At 38.9% G+C, this 20032-nt stretch overlaps 1 protein-coding gene across 4 annotated transcripts in view; it reads right to left on the bottom strand.

Annotated features, from left to right (window-relative positions):
• Nucleotides 1–20032, bottom strand: part of ASB3 (ankyrin repeat and SOCS box containing 3) — a 155092-nt gene that overhangs the window by 2188 nt on the left and 132872 nt on the right. For all 4 annotated transcript variants that reach the window (XM_049695965.1, XM_049695964.1, XM_004286516.3 and 1 more), the window contains one exon: nucleotides 15536–15669. In XM_049695965.1, the coding sequence (XP_049551922.1) occupies nucleotides 15536–15669 (134 nt within the window). The remainder of the gene's footprint in view (nucleotides 1–15535; nucleotides 15670–20032) is intronic.

Raw genomic sequence — 20032 nt, 5'->3', positions numbered from 1 at the left:
TGCTCTTTTTATCCATGAGACAGAATGAAATTTAAAAATTGACACAGAGAGAAAAGGACCATCTATCAAATGCCTACTATGCTGTATGCCGATACACATCCTCTTTTTATCTTCATTAACCCCCGTGAGGTAGATATTATCATGCTCTCACAGAGATAAGAAAACAGAGGTTTAAAAAGAGGTTTAGGGCTTCCCTGGTGGCGCAGTGGTTGAGAGTCTGCCTGCCGATGCAGGGGACACGGGTTCGTGCCCCGGTCCGGGAGGATTCCACATGCCGCAGAGCGGCTGGGCCCGTGAGCCATGGCTGCTGGGCCTGTGCGTCCGGAGCCTGTGCTCCACAACGGGAGAGGCCACAGCAGTGAGAGGCCCGTGTACCGCAAACAAAACAAAACAAACAAACAAAAAAAACACACAAAAAAAGAGGTTTAACTTTCCAAAGGTCATACATCTAGTACATGGTAGACCAGGATTCAAACTCAAGTGCATATGACCCCAAAATGTGCATGTGTACATACACATGCTAAAACCGCTGCTGCCAAAAGCTAATAATCAATTAAAGGATAACCCACATATGCTTGATTAAGAATCGTAAGATACTGGTTTTGTTTTCCAAGATGAAAAGTGTTAACTAAAGAAGTTAATGTCCATGAAAACCAAGAGCACTAAAAACAGCTAGTGGTTTTATGTGAATCAAATCTAATGCCTTTTATTAGTCCAAGAAATCTTTTGTAAATCCCTGTGAAATGTACCAATGATTAACAGGCCAGGATCAGAGCAGCAGAGACAAGCGCTATCAACAGCCCAGCTGATATGAGACCAGCTGGTCTGACTCCAAGTCTAGGGTTCTTTAAACTGTAATAACCCACAGGGCCTGAGACATGTTAATTCTCTAACATCTTCCAGACCACTGAAGTTAGTCCATCATCTTACATTTTAGTTTCAGCTTATTGGTTTAAGTTTAGTTTAGTTCACTCAGGGTTTTGGAAACTCCTCAATCCATAGTGTTTCAAAATGCCAAATAAGAAAAGCAGCAGAGTTACCTGATTTTGTACATAAAACCTGAGTCGAAGAAGAGTATTTCCTTAAACCATGAGTCACATAGACTCCCCATTATAAATAAGATTACAGCATCTACAATATATAGCACATTTACTTTCACTGTTTCCATATTTATATATTGTTTAAATTTTAACCTTTTCTGTAAACTTAAAGGAAGAATCATCATTCTCCCTTCTAAGATGAGAAAACACAGATAAAGGGAGCACTAGAGAGATTAGCAGGAAACCACATGGAAAGCATGCTCAAACTGCAAACCTCCACAGTTTTCCAAAGGAGTAGTAAGCAGGTTCAATTTCAACAAGTAGGTTGCCCATGTTCAACTATTACACTTAAGGAAACCTTCTCACCCACTGAGATCAGGAACAATAATTGGTCCTAATGTCACTGGGTATGCACAAATGTAATACAAGTTTTGGAAATGAGCATAACTGATTCTTGGTAAGCACACAACTCAGCTGGTAGGGCCAAAGTATGCTGGCATACTGGAAAGTGGCCTATCAGCTGCAAACCCTGAGCATGCCATAAGCATAGTCAAATGGGACTGACAGAGAAAATGACAAGACTAGATTGTGTGGATCACAGTGAGACTGGTGAAGAGAATTTTTACTCCTATTTGGTTAGAGTTTAATATGCATCCTGTTAAATTGAAATCTCTTCATTCTGCACATTTTTGTTAATGTAGATACTTACCACACACCCAGAAGGAAGACAAAGGATGGCTGTGTAACCTGGAGGAGAGCTGCTCACTTGGAGGTAAGGAATCCTTAACACTTCTCCAGCTTCACCAACTTGACAGACTACACTGACTTACAACTCCTCAGGTTGACTGCGGAGTGTTCCTCTGGCTGTCCCACAGCCTCCTGCAGTGCAGACAAGCCTTTCTAAGAGGCAGTCTGACTACATCACTGCAGCCCTATCTTTTACAACTAAATAAACCATTTGTTTGTTTATGCTGACATGGGTGTGGAAGCTTAATCATCTGTGATCAAGCCAAACTGGACCAATACACATTTGTTATGGAAAGCTTAAGTGACTTGCCTGTGTTGACATCATACAGCAACAGAGCTGACACTAGATCCAAATGATTTGACCCCAAGTCTAGGGTTCTCTAAACTGTGATAAGCCTAAAATATTTCTCTAACAACTTCTAAACCACTGAAACTATCGTAAGTTTTGGAAGATCTTTCCATTTAATAATAAAAAAGGAAAGGGTATAGCTACTTCAGTTACTGGTTCCAATTTCAACTGCACCATTTTGGTTTTCGTCCTGTGAGCAAAATAAATCGCTGGCCTGATGAACAATTAGAGGTAAGAACTGTATTCATTTGAACTTGAGGGAGTCTTTTACCTATGGATTATTAACACAGACAGTAATATACCCATCAGTGCCATCTTAGTTTAATATGCCAGTAAATACTAAGGGAACTGTATAATCGTATATGCAATATTTCAAAGCATGCAAAATTCCTATGAAAGTTTTAGTGATGCATAGTATTTCCAGATGTGTTGTCACCAGGTTGAGAGAAGATCAAGTCATGCCTTGAATTTATAATATGGAAAAGCCCATGGGACCTCCCCTGGTGGCACAGTGGTTAAGAATACGCTTGCCAGTGCAGGGGACACAGGCTCGAGCCCTAGTCCAGGAAGATCCCACATGTCGTGGAGCAACTAAGCCCATGTGCCACAACTATTTAGCCTGAGCTCTAGAGCCCATGAGCCACAACTACTGAGCCCGCGTGTCACAACTACTGAAGCCCACGTGCCACAACTACTGAAGCCCGCGCGCCTAGAGCCTGTGCTCTGCAACAAGAGAAGCCACCATAATGAGAAGCTCACGCACTGCAAAAGAGTAGCTCCCACTCGCCACAACTAGAGAAAGCCCGCATGTGGCAATGAAGACCCAATGCAGCCAAAAATAAATAAATAAAATAAATTAAAAAAAATAGATTTAAAGAATCATACATTATATATATATATACATATATATATATAGGGCTTCCCTGGTGGCGCAGTGGTTGAGAGTCCGCCTGCCGATGCAGGGGACGCGGGTTCGTGCCCCGGTCCAGGAAGATCCCACATGCCGCGGAGCGGCTGGGCCCGTGAGCCACGGCCGCTGGGCCTGCGCGTCTGGAGCCTGTGCTCCGCAATGGGAGAGGCCGCAACAATGAGAGGCCCACGTACCACAAAAAAAAAAAAAAAAAAAAAAGAAAAGAGAATATATATATAAAAATATATAAAATATGGAATAGCCCAGAAGCTGTATGTAAAACATAACTTTCATGAAAACTTGTTAAAATCAGATTTTAATTTCTTAAATAAATCTCTCTTTTCCTACATTATGGCACTGATCATAGTCTAGAAAATGATGTCTGAAACCATGCTATACTTTTTTTTTTTTCGGTACACGGGCCTCTCATCGTTGCGGCCTCTCCCGTTGCGGAGCACAGGCTCCAGACGCGCAGGCCCAGCGGCCATGGCTCATGGGCCCAGCCGCTCTGCGGCACGCGGGATCCTCACGGACCGGGGCACAAACCCGTGTCCCCTGCATCGGCAGGCGGACTCTCAACCACTGTGCCACCAGGGAAGCCCATGCTATACTTTTAAGTCACTTTTCTGACCCAATCAGTTTCAAATTAGTATGTTAAATCCAGTTATCTCTAGATCTGTTAGATAAGCAACTTTTAACTATTCATTTCTATATATATAAAGTCTTCAATTTTGTTAATTTTGTTGTACATACACAGAACAATCAAAATAGAAGGCCACATGTTTTATGGAATTGTACTAAAATCAAAACAATGATCAGACTAAACCCCACAATTCTTAATTCATTATTCTTGTTAATGCCAAGTTTACTATAGCACAGAACTACATGTACATCATACACACCCATTATCTATATTTCCTACAACCATTCAGCTCTAGCCTGCCCTCATGCCAATATTCAAATGATGTATCTGCCTAGACTTTATTTCTATGGTTCCTCTGCATGGTTTTCTACATCAAAGGTATTTATCTGACTTTTGGGCCATCTACTACAATGTGTATTATCATCATTAATATAATGTCTTTATGGTTCCATCCTTTTCTTCCCAGTCCTTCTTAATTTACTTGTACAGTTTCTCTCTTTCCCACTGACTACAACTAAAAACTTGGACAAAATTTAAAAAGCAACAACCTGAGGACTCTGAAGAACAAATAAGAGACAGATTAGGGCAGGAAATCAAAACTTAAAGAATGACCAGTAGAACAGCAATGAATGGAATGAATGGGAAAAGCACCACCCAGTAATAAGCCTGGAGTTGGAGTTGATGAGCCATTATTAACTAGTTGTGTGACCTGCAGCAAGTCATTTAAATGCTCTGACTTTCAGTTCCTTTTCTATGAAATGGGAATAATACCTCATCTATAAAATGAACATAACTGACACCCCTGTGCATCAAAAGGTTGTTGATAAGTTTCAAGTTAGAACACACTTGCAAAAGCATTTTATAAACTGTAAAATACCATACATATCCTAGGCACCATCTAATCTAGTGATCTCCAAATGTTGTTTGACTGCACACCCAATTAGTGAAAAGTCTTTGAGTACATAACCCCAATGTATGGATATTTACGTACATATAAATTATATATGTATACTACTAAATTAACATTATCTACACTAAGTACAAATAAAATACATAAAATTAGAAGAATAAGCTAAAATGAAATAAGGTACATATTTAAAATAACTTCATTTATCTATTAACGGTATAAAACCCTTTTTACTTTTGCTAAATATGTTAATAATAATATTTTAACAAAAGCAAGGTGACTAAGGTTCACTAATTTAATTTGTAGTGACGTGGCAAGTCCAAGATTTGGTTTTAGGTCCAATCTACTGATGTAGTTAAAAAAATATCTTACAAAAACCATGTAGATTCAAACAGGAGGAGTACCTTGTGGCTTAGCTGAACTAATGAGGATACTAACTTATCTCATCTAGCAATTATGCAAAACTTTTATCAAAATTCAACTGGTAAATTTCTATTTTTCCTGGTGTCAATCAGTTTACAAGCTAATTACAAAGTTTCGTTTTTTCACATTTTTATTAAATGCACTCAAAATCTAAGGAAACTGTTTCCAAGTATTTTAAGTGTGTCAATACAAGAGTCTTTCTAGGTGATGCACATTGTTTTTGGCAAGAAAATCACATAACAATAGAAATATTTCCCAGCATCTGTTTTTGAAATCATCTCCCCGTAGCAAAGTTTCTTTCAGAAAGTAGTTTGCTTTCTCACTCAGTTAAAATATCATTTTTACCTTAAATCAACAGAATTTTAGAAAATATGTACTAGGTTTCATACTATTCATAGCTATTTATTACCAAGAAAAAAAAAGGTTAAGAAAATTGGAACAGTATTATTTTTGCAAAAGAAAAGTACATAATTCATTGTTAAGTTCAAGGATTCTTTTTTATATTGTCACAAGATAAAGACCAAACCTCTGCATGTATAAAGAATAATCATGGTCACTCCCATCTCATCATAAAGTACTACGAAGACTATATATATTTTATTTTCTTCTTTTTTTTTGTCCTTCTGTAATGGTTTATTTCACTAAGCATATATATATTTTAAAGGTCATGTTTTTATAAAATTATTCACAACAGTATTACTTCATGCAATTCTGGTTTCAACTCCTTTCCTGTATTAGCCTGACTATTAATGATGCAATAAACTCCTTTCATGTGTGATGTTATCTCCATTTCCTCACATTTACAGAAAAGTAAGCCACTCCATCAGCAGTCTTACACAGCTTTTCCAAAAAACATTTTTCTATTAAATAAGTCATTACTGTTGCAAATATATTCTTTCTGGTGCGTATTTCCTTTAGTGGCTCTCAGAAAAGTAACATTATTTATATTTTCTTACTGAAACATAATCTTAAAACAACCCTAAGCTGAGACATGTTATAAATATTATATACCGTCTTCCAATTTAGTATACCATCCTTCCTACTTGCAAGGTTATATTTTTATTCTTTTAACTCTTTAGCGATGTTTTCTATGCTCCTTTTGACAATATTTGCTAATAAGAAATGCATTTTACTTTGTCCCCATATTATTTCAGTCTGTTTTACTGTGGCAGCAAGAACATGCATTTCCCCAACGGTATGTAACTTTTTGTCTTTTCACTATTGAATAAGCAAATTTAAAAGGAGCTCTAAGCATCTGTCATTATGTTTAGTATACTTTATAAAAATAATGGACTGAGCAACATAAGACTTAAATATTGATGAAAAAATCACAGGGTTTGTCTTTATGTTCTGGATGCTTAGAGTGTCTTGCTGATTATGATATTTTCATTACCTAATATCTCAATGCACACTACATACTAACATCAAGGCTCACTGTTAACATTAGTGGAGGTGAACCATATTTTATTTTATTTTTTTAAGGTGAACCATATTTTAAATATTTTTCTTGATACTTTTGAACTTCTCATCAGCTCAGATTGGGTGGTCAGCTTTTTTATCATATGACATGACTATCTGATAAAAATAGGAGTGTAGGGCTTCCCTGGTGGTGCAGTGGTTAAGAATCCGCCTGCCAATGCAGGGGACACGGATTTGAGCCCTAGTCTGGGAAGATCCCACTTGCCGCGGAGTAACTAAGCCCATGCGCCACAACTACTGAGCCTGTGCTCTAGAGCACATGAGCCACAACTATTGAGCCCATGTGCCACAACTACTGAAGCCCGTGCACCCTAGAGCCCGTGCTCTGCAACAAGAGAAGCCACTGCAATGAGAAGCCAGTGCACTGTAACGAAGAGTAGCCCCCACTCACCACAGCTAGAGAAAGCGTGCATGCAGCAATAAAGACCCAATGCAGCCAAAAATAAATAAATTAAATTAAAAAAAAAAAAGGGCTTCCCTGGTGGCGCAGTGGTTGAGAGTCTGCCTGCTGAAGCAGGGGACACGGGTTCGTGCCCTGGTCCTGGAAGATCCCACATGCCACAGAGTGGTTAGGCCCGTGAGCCATGGACGCTGAGCCTGCGCGTCCAGAGCCTGTGCTCCGCAACGGGAGAGGCCACAACAGTGAGAGGCCCATGTACCGCAAAAAAAAAAAAAAAAGAATAGGAGTGTAGCTCTATGATTATTTTGTTGGTTCACTTGTATTGGTACCTTTAGTATCATCCACATAACATGTTATTTTTGCAGGAATCTTTTTAAGCCGCTTGACCAATTTTTGAGAATTGGTTAGGTTAAAACTAGATGATGTAATCACAGGTCCACTGAACAGTCAAACATGAACTACAATTCATTAAGGTACACCAGAAGTATGGGTGCCAGGTCACCCACTTTGGGAAGTGCAAACCTAACCCATATAGCTATGTAGGTACAAGGCACTCGGCCATGTGTGCTAAGTGGAAAAAAAAAAAGATGAAAGCTCAATTTGTACAACTACCTCACTATTAGAGAAAAGATAAAGTGAAAGGGAACTTAATCAATGATAAGCAATTTCATCTTCCTCTCTCCCACCTTTAGGATGCCTCTCTCTGGAGCCTGGAATACTTGAAAATTAAGTAAAATCATCTAGCCTAAGCATTTTCCTGTGGTAATCAAATGAAAGAATGAATCATGGTCTCAGGATCTCTCAGAAAATAAAAATCCATTCTTCATTTCCCTAACTTGTTTAGGGAACTATAATATAACACAGCAGTCTGAGACAATAAGAAAAAATTAAGTTCAATATTATAAAGTAAATTTTAAGTCCCTCGAATACCTTTCCATAAAGTTCTCAGGAACCCCTATATTCTATCATAAACAAATCTGCCTTCATCTAGAACACTGTCCAGAACACTCTCTTCACCTCTTGTCCTCACAGAAGCCTGATCCTTCCCCCAAAATTACTTCCTTGACCAATTTCTAAGATATAATTTTCTCATTCTTCCACACCTTGTCACACTTATCATAAAGTCTAAGTGGCAATTTTAGCATTCTCACAGTTCTTCTGCACCGCCTTCAGACCCACATTTTTCTGTCTTTAAATTCCAACATACACCACTTACTATCCTTCCAGAGTGTGCTCTCTCTTACTACCACTACACCTGATCGTTAATATCATTGAGACCTCGGGTCCCAACTCCTCCTGCCGTCTGGTTTATCAGGTCCCTTTCCTTTCTCATTTCTTTTCTTATTTGGCGTTCATGGGCCCATCACTGATGCTATTTTATTTTATCATCCTCAATTCTTCTGTACCTGCTCTGACAACCCCCAGATCAATCTAACCACTTTCCTTCTTTCCAATACAGAGAAAGTAAAGCAATGCTGGGAAAAAATTACCATATAACCATATGAATGAACTATACCACTTCCAACCTCCACTTGGGCCCTCAGTGTTGCTCAGCAAATCTCTTTCACTGGTTCCCAGTTTGCCACAACAAGCATTCTAAATCAAGTCTCTGCTACCAAACTCTCACTTCAGTTTCCTTTTTAGCAAGATTTTACCTCCTACTCCTAAGTAAAAATAGGAGATCTTCTAGGCTCTCTTTCTCTGAGTTCCTAATACTCAAACTATAAACTTATCTACATCCACCCCACCCTCATCTCTCTTATTCTCAAAAGAAGGGGCCTATTTGAGGCTAATCCTCCCTCCGGCTTATCTGAAATCTTATTATATAAACTATTGCTTTTATCTCCATATCTTTAATGTTTTCCTTAAACAAACTGAGACCCTTTAATTTATAAAATATGTTCAGGCCTCTCTCACCTTAAAAAGAAAAAGAAAATTCTGCCATAACCCTGCATCATTCCTTTTTAGCCATTGCACTAGAGAACTGTTTATTTTTCACTCACAGATTCTAAATCAGTATCTGATACATAGTTGACACATAATTAAAGAACCCACTTACTAAGGAATTAATGAATATAAACAGCTAGATTTGTAAATGCCCACCTACAGAAATATTTACATGATAGATTCTCTTCACTAACGACTTCTGCTTATGGTCCACATTTGGAACTAACTAAAATTACAGATGAGTGCTTAAAAGTTCTCAAATGAACAAGCTATCAAAAATTAAAGCTTCTGTCCTAACTGCCATATCTGTCCTAACTTTCCATATCCCTAAAATATATATCCCTAAAATAAATATTCCAAAGCTTCTGTCCTAACTTTCCATATCCCTAAAATAAATATTTGGGATATGGAAAATAATTTTCTTTTAATTAGGATATAGCTGTCCCAGGGGTCTGCCAGCACACATATCTAATGTACATATATGGGAAAAGTAAAATGGGCTTTCAAATAATATTGGTGACCCAATACCTAAGACACTTAAAAAAATTGTTTTAATTGCTCTAGAGCAACACTTTCTCCTCTCTTAGCTTATCAATAGATTGCTGACAAAATAAAAGTAGTTTTACCAGCAAAATGTCCCAGCAAATGTGGATACAACTCATTGGTACCTAGTTTAGTAAGGATTTCCCCACCACATACACACAGACACAAACAAAAAATAAAATCCACCACTTGGATTTATAAGACGCTGTGTGAAGCTAAAATTATAAAATTATAAATGGGAAGATGAAACCTTACTAAAATTTTAAGTTAACTATAAATTTCTCTTAAAAAAAAAAAAAGCTTGGCTCTTAAATCCAGTAATAAGGGCAGCCTGCAGAACACTGTTAATCAAGGCATGATTCGCTTAAGCCATAACATGGCTAGTATCTGGGAGGTCAAAGTTTCCTACTCTACAAATAGAAGGTCACATGCTCAATTTTTAAAGATGAAAGGTAATTACTAACGAGGTTCTTTTTTTGTTTTTTTGGCTGCGCTGGGTCTTTGTTGCTGTACGTAGGCATTCTCTAGTTGTGGCGAGCAGGGGCTACTCTTTGTTGCGGTGCACAGGCTTCTCATTGCGGTGGCTTCTCTTGTTGCAGAACACAGGATTTAGGCACGTGGGCTTCAGTAGTTGTGGCACACGGGCTCAGTAGTTGTGGCTCACAGGCTCTAGAGTGCAGGCTCAGTAGTTGTGTGGCACATGGGCTTAGTTGCTCCGCGGCATGAGGGATCTTCCCAGACCAGGGCTCAAACCCGTGTCCCCCGCATTGGCAGGCGGATTCTTAACCACTGCACCACCAGGGAGCCCTTTACCTCTGCTTTTAAGATCAACTGTCTCGGGCTTCCCTGGTGGCGCAGTGGTTGGGAGTCCGTCTGCCGATGCAGGGGACACGGGTTCGTGGTCCGGGAGGATCCCACATGCCGCAGAGTGGCTGGGCCCATGAGCCATGGCCGCTGGGCCTGCGTGTCCAGAGCCTGTGCTCGGCAACGGGAGAGGCCACAACAGTGAGAGGCCCGCGTACCACAAAAAAAAAAAAAAAAGAGAGAGATCAACTGTCTCTTAAAAATGTGTTCTCAACTCAATCTGCAAGACAAAATAGCTACACTCTGATACTTCTTAGGTAGTCTAATTTTGAACTCACTGCTCACTACTGCTTATTAAAAATTGAGTGGAGTGTTACAATATTTAGAGAGAACTGCTCAAAAGTGCACACAGGTCATCCATCCCTCCAGATATTATAAATCTAGCCCTGGTCAAGTCAGAGCAACAGAGACCTGAGAACCAGGGCCCACTTAAGAACTACTTTTACTGAATTATACCTTGGTATGACAGCAACAGTCCACACTGAAGACTGGTAACATAAAATTCCAAGAAGCCATGGCTACCAAGATGTTGCCTAGGAAACTGTCCATCACAACATCCAAGAATATCTGTACTTCTGAGCAATGAGTTTTTTATCTTATGAACTCTGTAACCTAGTGTCAAGAACTAGAGAGTTCAGTCAGAGCCAAATTTGCAGAGTATCCATAGACAAGTTTCAGATTACCATGATAAGCTTTCCCTGACTCCATATTTTTCTTCTGCTTCCACTTTTTAAAAAAAATATTTAATTAATTAATTATTTTTTTATTTTTGGCTGCGTCAGGTCTTTGTTGTGGCACATATGATCTTTTGTTGCAGCGCTCAGGCTCTTCAATGCAGCATGCAGGCTTCTCTCTAGTTGTGGCATGCAGGTTTTTTCTCTCTCTAGTTGTTACGCACGGGCTCCAGAGCACGTGGGCTCTGTTGTTTGTGACACAAGGGCTCTCTAGTTGAGGCGTACGGGCTCAGCAGTTGTGGCACGTGGGCTTAGTTGCCCCGCGGCATGTGGGATCTTAGCTCCCCAACCAGGGTTCGAACCAGCGTCCCCTGCATTGGAAGGAGGATTCTTTACCACTGGACCACCAGGGAAGTCCCTGCTTTCACTTTTAACTTCTGTTTTACTGTTTTGTGATAATCTATATGTATAAACTGTTTTAAATCCTGTTTAGAACAAAGCAGAGGAACACTGAAATGAATAGATCAAGAGAGTTTCAAGGAGCCATTACAGGATCCTTTGTACGATCCAGATACATGTAATTCTCTGGATAGAACTGTTCATATTTGATCATTAAAGGTTCAGGATAAACTAAAGCCAAGTGCTTTTATCCATAAGAACATAATTAATTACCTAGACTTGATCTCGGTCAGTTGGGCAGGGGCTGGCAAATTTTTTGATTAAGAAGTCTATTGCTATGTGCAGTTAAACTGATGTTTCTAAGAAGTATACATAGGCACGTGATCAAAAAATTGTTAACTGCAACCAGTCAGTAAATTTTACCTGGTATACATTTCCTTCCTAAAGCAAAAGAACTTTTGAAGACAAATCTGACTTAATGATTAAAAGATGAGCAGCAAGACTGGTTGTCTTTTTTATTTATAAGGGCAAGCTGCTATTCCCTTAAGGAGGAAAAGGGAGAGGAAAGCAGAATTTTGAGCGAGTATAAGGCATCTCCAAGACTTGAAAAGGGCTTAGGAAAAGAATGGAGAAAATCTTTCCCTTGGGATAGATAATGGTATACCTAAAGAAGCTAGGGAGCTGAAATTATCTAGGGGCTTACAAATAGTGTCAGAGCCACAAGAAGCATCTCTTCCAAAATATTTAAAGAAATATATTGAGGGCTTCCCTGGTGGCGCAGTGGTTGAGAGTCCGCCTGCCGATGCAGGGGGCGCGGGTTCATGCCCTGGTCCGGGAGGATCCCACGTGCCGCGGAGCGGCTGGGCCCGTGAGCCATGGCCGCTGGGCCTGCGCGTCCGGAGCCTGTGCTCCGTGGCGGGAGGAGCCACAGCAGTGAGAGGCTCGTGTACCGCAAAAAAAAAAAAAAAAAAAAAAAAAAAAAAAAGAAATATATTGATAAGGCAGTTTTTAATACCATGATAAGTTACTGGAGAAAGTGAGGTGAAAGCAAGACTGCCATACATGTAGAGAGGTAATCAAAGAATTGTTTTGCTGTGCTCACTTCCATTGGTATTAAAACCCTGGTCATGCTTCTGCTTACTAGAAATCCTCACCTCAAAATCCAAATAAAGGAGGGGAGAGTACAGATGACCAACACACGGAAACTGAATATCCTAAAAATTGAAGAAAAAAGGGGAGCTGGGTACCATCAAGACAGCCTTGAACTACAGAAAGGAAGAGAATCACAATCCCATTTGAAACTTGGGCAACTGAGTAGATGGGCATATTTTTTCTTTCCAGCCTTACTAAAATCTAGCATTGTAATGGCTCCCATTACCTGCAGAAGAGGAACCACTGAAGAATATTCTGAGAAACCTATATAACTAAGAGGAAGAACACAAGTGTTTCCTAAGTAGTTTGCAATAAGAACAGGGTTAAAAAGTCTTCCTGGTATAGGAATAAAAGGCCTTTGTAACACTGGACAACGCAAGAGTCAAGGTGGATCAGGGTTTCTCAACCTGGGCACTAGTGACATTCGGGCCAGATAACTCTTTGCTATGGGGGGCTGTCGTGTGCACTGTAGCATATTTAGCAGAACTTCCCTGGCCTCTATCCCCTAGATGGCAATAGCACCCCTACCAATTGTGACAACCAAAATATCCCCTGTGGGGGGGCAAAATCACCCCTGTTGAAACCTCCACTATGGATGAAACAAATAACAAAGAGCTGCCAGGGATAACTCACTTTCTTGGTAAACAGCACTCCCAAACCACCTCACATCCTGAACCAGGAAACAGAAGGAACACCAGGATTTGTAGGAAAAATGATAAATTCAAATTTGGATATGTCAGAATGTGGGACACCAAGTGGAGATGTCCAAAAGTCAGTTGGATATATGGGACTGGAACCAAGAAAAGAGGCCTTGGCAAGAGAAATAGACCAGAAAAGCATTAGCTACATTAACACCTTTGAAAAAGGCTTTTGTCAGCCAAAATAAAATCCTCTTAAGAGATGATGATTATTATCCTACACAAGCTCTACCTAGTGCCTAATTAAACAAGAAGCCCTTGATGGATTTAGTCTACTGCAGGATAATGTACTCATGCACAATTCTTACCTTCATCTGGACAAACTTGCCATATGTTAGAGTCTTTAAGGTAAACTCTCACATATCTTTACTAATTGATAGGTTGCAATAATCTTCCCATTTGGCATATTCTCCTTCTTTCTGACTTTTTGTTCCCAAATCCATTGCCCCATATTCTATCAATTAAGAAATAGATACTTCCTGCCACTGCACATACATAATTAGCAAAAGCAGATGCAATTCTCACATGCATGTGAGTTTTCTAACATTATCATTAAAGAAATTCTGTTCTGGAAGGCTCAGAGACTTCCAGATTATACTTCTTCTTCAACAAGAAACCTCACTGACAGTTTGAATACACCTCAGTTCAAGAGCATATTTTCCTGAATGTCTTTTTTTGATTGAGAATATTTACTTAAATGTAATCTTCCAAGAAATTAGAAGACATTTCTACATATGTGTAAGTTCACTTGTTAAAAACCTATTCAATATGTTTTACGAAGAGTCACATTTCATGTAAAAATAGCAGTGAAGAAATAATTTTCCCAACTTAAGACATAATCTGGTTAACAAAATAGATTAAAATAAATCTGAATAAGTAAATAGAAACTGTGCATATATTAAGTAAATAGAAACTGTGCATATATTTAGTTTAATCTGGTTTCCTTGTGTAAAATCTTCTACTGTACCCTCTTTATTTTTTTTAACTAGCTTAAAAACTTTTCTTTAAAGCGAGGGTAAACTGATAATTTAAAATAGTAATTTAAAATATCAATCAATTCACAGAATTTCCACCCAGCTCACCTCCATAGTTATATCTTACCAACACACTGGCATACATTCAGTAAGAAAAGATAATGATAAAGAATGGTGATACTTCCTTTTAGAGATGATAAATACTATAGAGAACACAAATCAACACACACTCCAAAGAGGAAAATTCATTTAGCATTTTTCTAACCACAAATTAAATATTCACTAACAAGATTTTTAGGACTCAATTTTGTTTGCGTAACCCTTACTAAAAAATAAAAGGATATCATTAATATATCAGTAAACACCTGCTATTCTTTACACGCTCCTTAGGCTAAACTTATAAATCAAGATATGATTTGTGTTGAAAGAAATTACTATGACCACCCTTACAGTCCCATCCTTTCCCCACATAAAGAAAATGCAGGGGACTTCCCTGGTGGCGCAGTGGTTAAGAATCCGCCTTCCAATGCAGGGGACACGCGTTCGAGCCCTGGTCTGGGAAGGTCCCACATGCCGCAGAGCAACTAAGCCCGTGTGCCACAACTATTGAGCCCACGTGCCACAACTACTGAAGCCTGAGCGCCTAGAGCCCATGCTCTGCAACAAGAGAAGCCACCACGATGAGAAGCCCACACACTACAGTGAAGAGTAGCCCCTGGGCTTCCCTGATGGCGCAGTGGTTGAGAGTCCGCCTGCCGATGCAGGGGACACGGGTTTGTGCCCTGGTCCGGGATGATCCCACATGCCGCGGAGCGGCTGGGCCCGTGAACCATGGCCGCTGCGCCTGCGCGTCCAGAGCCTGCGCGTTTGGAGCCTGTGCTCCGCAACGCGAGAGGCCACAGCAGTGAGAGGCCCGCGTACTGCAAAAAAAAAAAAAAAGAGTAGCCCCTGCTCACCGCAACTAAAGAAAGCCTGTGTGTAGCAACGAAGACCCAACGCAGCCAAAGATGAATAGATTTTTAAAAAAAGAAAATGCAAATGATGCCCAATTTAATATATGTTCTCCAATGACTCTTATCACTTAAAATTACAACATAGCTAAGGAAGGAAGAAAAGAAAAGGTAGTGAAGTGTATTTGAAAATTGTGCTTTCTTTTTTTTTTTTTTTTTTTTTTGCGGTACGCAGGCTTCTCACTGCTGTGGCCTCTCCCGTTGCGGAGCAACAGGCTCCGGACACGCAGGCCCTGCGGCCATGGCTCACGGGCACAGCCGCTCCGCGGCATGTGGGATCTTCCCAGACCGGGGCACGAACCTGTGTCCCCTGCATCGGCAGGCGGACTCTCAACCACTGCGCCACCAGGGAAGCCCGAAAATTGTGCTTTCTTACCAATATGTTGCTGTAGAGTCCAAGAGGAGTTTGAGGCACGAGCAGAGAGCATCTTTTCAACAGCTGGAGGAAGCCTCCTCCAATTAGTAAACTCCAAAGTGAAGATAAGGATGTCATCGCTGATTGAGTCAATCCTATATTGGCAAGATATTAACACAAAATTAGACACAAAATACACCAAGGTTCACCCTGAAAACAAACACCACATAACCTATTCTTACAACATCTTGATATGGAAGGCAGACAAAGAACTGCAGCATAGAAAATATTCATGAAACTAGAGGCAAGTTCAGTGGACATGAAAAATCAGCTATAGTTGCTACAGGAAACTCAAGTGACTGTGCATGTTGTTGTCCAATGGATGACAAAAGGAGTTTCTACTCTTACAGAGGGTAGGAATTTTCCTTCCCATTCCCCAGCATCAGTGGTAGGAAAAGACAGATTCAGTGTCACTGTCATTAGTGGATTTGCCATTATTTCCTCCCAAATGGACCATCTTGCCAAATCTAGATTGGTCATCCTCACAGACACATAATTTAACAGTTCTGAAAGGATAAAGCCCAAACACCCAAAGCTGTCCCTAAACTGAGTGCATGAGAGAGATGGCTTGTTTCTGACCAGCTCTCAGAGATGTACTACAACTGTTCTCCTATAAGAACCTTTCCCATTATATTGTAGATATGGCTCTAAAGGACATATCAGAATAAGTTGTCTTTAAGAACTGAAAGAAGTTGTTGAAGACAAGCAGTTCTCCATTTTTTAAAAATAATGTCATATTTCCTACCAACCCACCCAAAAGAGACTTCCCAAATTTTATAAGCACTTGAATCCTAATAGAAAGAGCACTGACCCAAGAAAAGCTCTGATTTCTAACATCACCTAAGCCCTAGATCCTGGTCTCTAAAATGAGAATAACACTTAACCTACCTATTTTAGGGGACTATTCATGAAAATAATGGAGACAATATAGTAAACAGACTTTTAAAACTATAAAATGTTATATAAATATTTGATATTACTAGAACTGGTTTGAAATTTTCAGTATTACATTTTCAGTGGGCTTTATAACATTGTACACATGAAATTTAGTCAAAGCTTAAAGAGAACTCTAAATTCTAATAAGATACTTATTTTGTACTCAACTAGATACTCCCCTACCATCACATTGTTTGAAGAAAAATAAAATCATTAGGGTCTCTGGTGATTACTTCAAAAACAGAAATTCTTTTCAAGGTCACTTTTTTGGAGACATTACTGAGCAAGGACAAAATAAGGGAAAAATAGAAGTAAAGAAACTGAATAATACTCTAAACCTGTCATCTCAAAGACAACTTATTTCTCGTAATTCAGGGTCAAAGTATCCTTGAAATGACTGATTAGAGAGTATGAAAATTATTTCCTAAAATCTTAATTCTCTAATATGCAAACTTATATAAGGAAGAACTTAAACTGTAGCACAAATGCTTTGGGAAACATTTTACTTCTCAAAAAGCTCTCAGTGAAGTCACGATTTATCAGAAAATACTGAGAATAAGTGAAATGATAAAATATATTCAAATGCAAACAACCTCCTTCACTTTCTAGGAACCCCACACCAAAGGTTACTTGGTTCTGGTTGCCAGTTTCTTTTTTAATGGTTTCATTTTTCTACCTTAATGTGCTGTCTCACTGTGGCCAAAAACAAAGTCATTTTTGTGCAGTTATCTAAACACACACATAAGAAATAAATCTATTTACACAGCTTTAGTTAATATAATGTTGAGTTTATTTTACCAATGCTGATAATGGCACTGAAAATGTATTGTTACTGTACTACACTGACTGTTACGTTGTACAAAGCAGTTGTAAAATCATAAACCTGTGACAGTTAATCAACTAAATGCACAGATGACATTTACTTTCTATCATTCATCTACTGCATTGGGGGTGTGAGGGAAACCTAGTCTTGCATTTAAAGCTGAAAAAATATTTCAACTCTGCGGATTATATTGTGACAGGCAATTATTCAGCCAGATACATCTTTAAAGACTGTTTAAGACAACCAATACCTAGGAAAGACATTTATAATTTACATGACAAAGATTAAGCAACAGACTTATATGTTATATAAATAAGATATAACCAAAATCCACTTTAACAACATATTGACGTTTTTATGGGATAATTATTTTATAACAGCTCTTTGAATGTAAATTTGATCAAAGAAAGCAAAACATTCATCACATTCAGCGTAAACACTTGCGTTATTCATTCAATAAAAGATCAGTAAGCAAAAATTTGACCATGTTAAGCATTTTTATTGCTAAAGTGAAATTTTCCATCGTATTTTTTCTAATGAATATAAAGTGACTAAAGTTACTCCTTCAGAGTAAAATGTATGCAACTGGCGTTCTCAATTCAAATAGCTGAAGTTTTACAATTTACTACAAAATAATTTGTAGTTTACAGTTTATTAACTCTTTTCTATCCTAATACATCCAATAAATATAACACAAACCCAGTGGCTTATTACCACAAAAATTCTCAAATGGGCTAGTCACATGGGGGGAAGGGAACCCTGTATAAGAACTAGGGATGGGAGAGTATATTTTACAAAGCCTTTTGGGAGGATAAAGCAAATTCCCTTTCCTTCCAGCAGTCTATGTAGTTGTCTGAGGAGGAAAGGAAAAGAAGATATATTTAATTTTTTCCCTGAATAGGTTCTTCCTAATTTAGGAGTAGGAAAGAGCAAGAAAAGTTGGCCCAGATCCCCCTAGGTTAGGCAAGGGATTAAGTGAATCCCTAAAATTAAGTGATAAAAACTACCATATCCCTGGGGATACACAGGGCTAAGGCAGCATAGCACAGGGGTTACAAAGACAGACATGAGTTACACTATTAGACAGCCTGAGTCCAAACCTAACCTCTCGCACTAACTAGCTGTGTGAGCTTGGGCAAGTATGTTAAATACTTTGTGTCTCAATTCCCTCCTCTATAAAATATGGATAATGGTATCTACTATGTTTTATATTAAATAAGCTAATAGTAAAAAATTTAAAATAGGACTTCCCTGGTGGCACAGTGGTTGAGAGTCCGCCTGCTGATGCAGGGGACACGGGTTCGTGCTCCGGTCTGGAAAGATCCCACATGACGCGGAGCAGCTGGGCCTGTGAGCCACGGCCGCTGAGCCTGCGCGTCCAGAGCCTGTGCTCCGCAACGGGAGAGGCCACAACAGTGAGAGGCCTGCGTACCGCAAAAAAAAAAAAGAACTTAAAATAGTACCTACTGTGTATCAGGCAATATTTTAAGTGTTGGTTAAAGAAATAAACTAGAAACCAGAATGGAGCATGAAGGCTGAAAGTAATGGGCAAGTAATATGGAGTCAAGTTAGTATCTTCAGTAGAAAAACACAAGAAGCACGGCTGAGAAGAAAGTGGGTGCCTTGGGAATAAGCACTAAGTGAAGTGACAGAGGAAAGGAAACACACTGTCAGAACTGCCCACAGCTATCTAACGTGTTGGTTGGATTTACAGTAGCATTTTGGGGAGTGAATCCTAGAACGGTGAGGGGTAACTGCTGTTAGCTGTCAGGAGCCCAGACACGACAATAAAATTCACTAAGTAAAAAGTTAAGGGTATTTAAATAGCTTTGTTAATAGCTAGATATAGCATTCATTAGTGAGCGTTTCTATCTCAGTACTGAGTGTATGTGTGTGTGTGCACATGTAAAAGGGGATTTGTTAGGACAAGTAAACATGCACAAATAACTTTTAAAAATTAGATTTCTCAATGAATTGTCAATAATTTTTAAATCTCATTCAATTATCTAAAAAATACAATGGATTTTTGTAAAATTTTATTGAAATGGTATAGAGGGAATTGCAACAGTGAGTGATTTGACAGATAACTATGTATTAATTAGCTGCTGGAGACAGAAGTAAATACAATCGGGTACTCAAACCACTGGAAACTATAAACAAAAAGTAAAGTGGAGATCAGAACATGTATCTAAACTTTGCTTTACTTCTATATTCCTCAAACCACCTACCAGAAAGCAGTTTTTCCTCACAAGCCACATATCTGAAACATTTAATATCAGAAAGGGATGATAGTCCTAAGCATAAAACCTCTGCTTAGTGAAAATTCTTGAATTCTATATTATGGCAGACATAATAAAAAGGTAAGATACTGGGATCCTGCCAAACAAAGATATGTTCTTCACTTACAGATGGAGAAGCCACCAGGCAGAAGATGGAGTCCCAGAAATGCAAACAAAATTTACAAGTAGGAACCACTAGTGTTGCCTGCATGAATACCAAAGAGGACCTCTTTTGAAAAGCAAAATTTAAATAACAAAATATCAGAGCACTCTTCTGCTGAAATCCAAAATCTCAGTATTTGTCTAAACATTATTTTGGTAAATGGTAATTTTTGAAGCACAAAAAAGAAATCTTCTAGATGTTTCATTGAAATTTCATAAAATACATTTAATTTTTATGCTCTTTATATTCCTAGAGAC

The sequence above is a fragment of the Orcinus orca genome, chromosome 13, assembly GCF_937001465.1.
Source record: "Orcinus orca chromosome 13, mOrcOrc1.1, whole genome shotgun sequence".
Classification (NCBI taxonomy): domain Eukaryota; kingdom Metazoa; phylum Chordata; class Mammalia; order Artiodactyla; family Delphinidae; genus Orcinus; species Orcinus orca.
The sequence above is the reverse complement of the archived record's forward strand: the minus strand, read 5'-3'. Positions and strand labels throughout refer to the sequence as shown.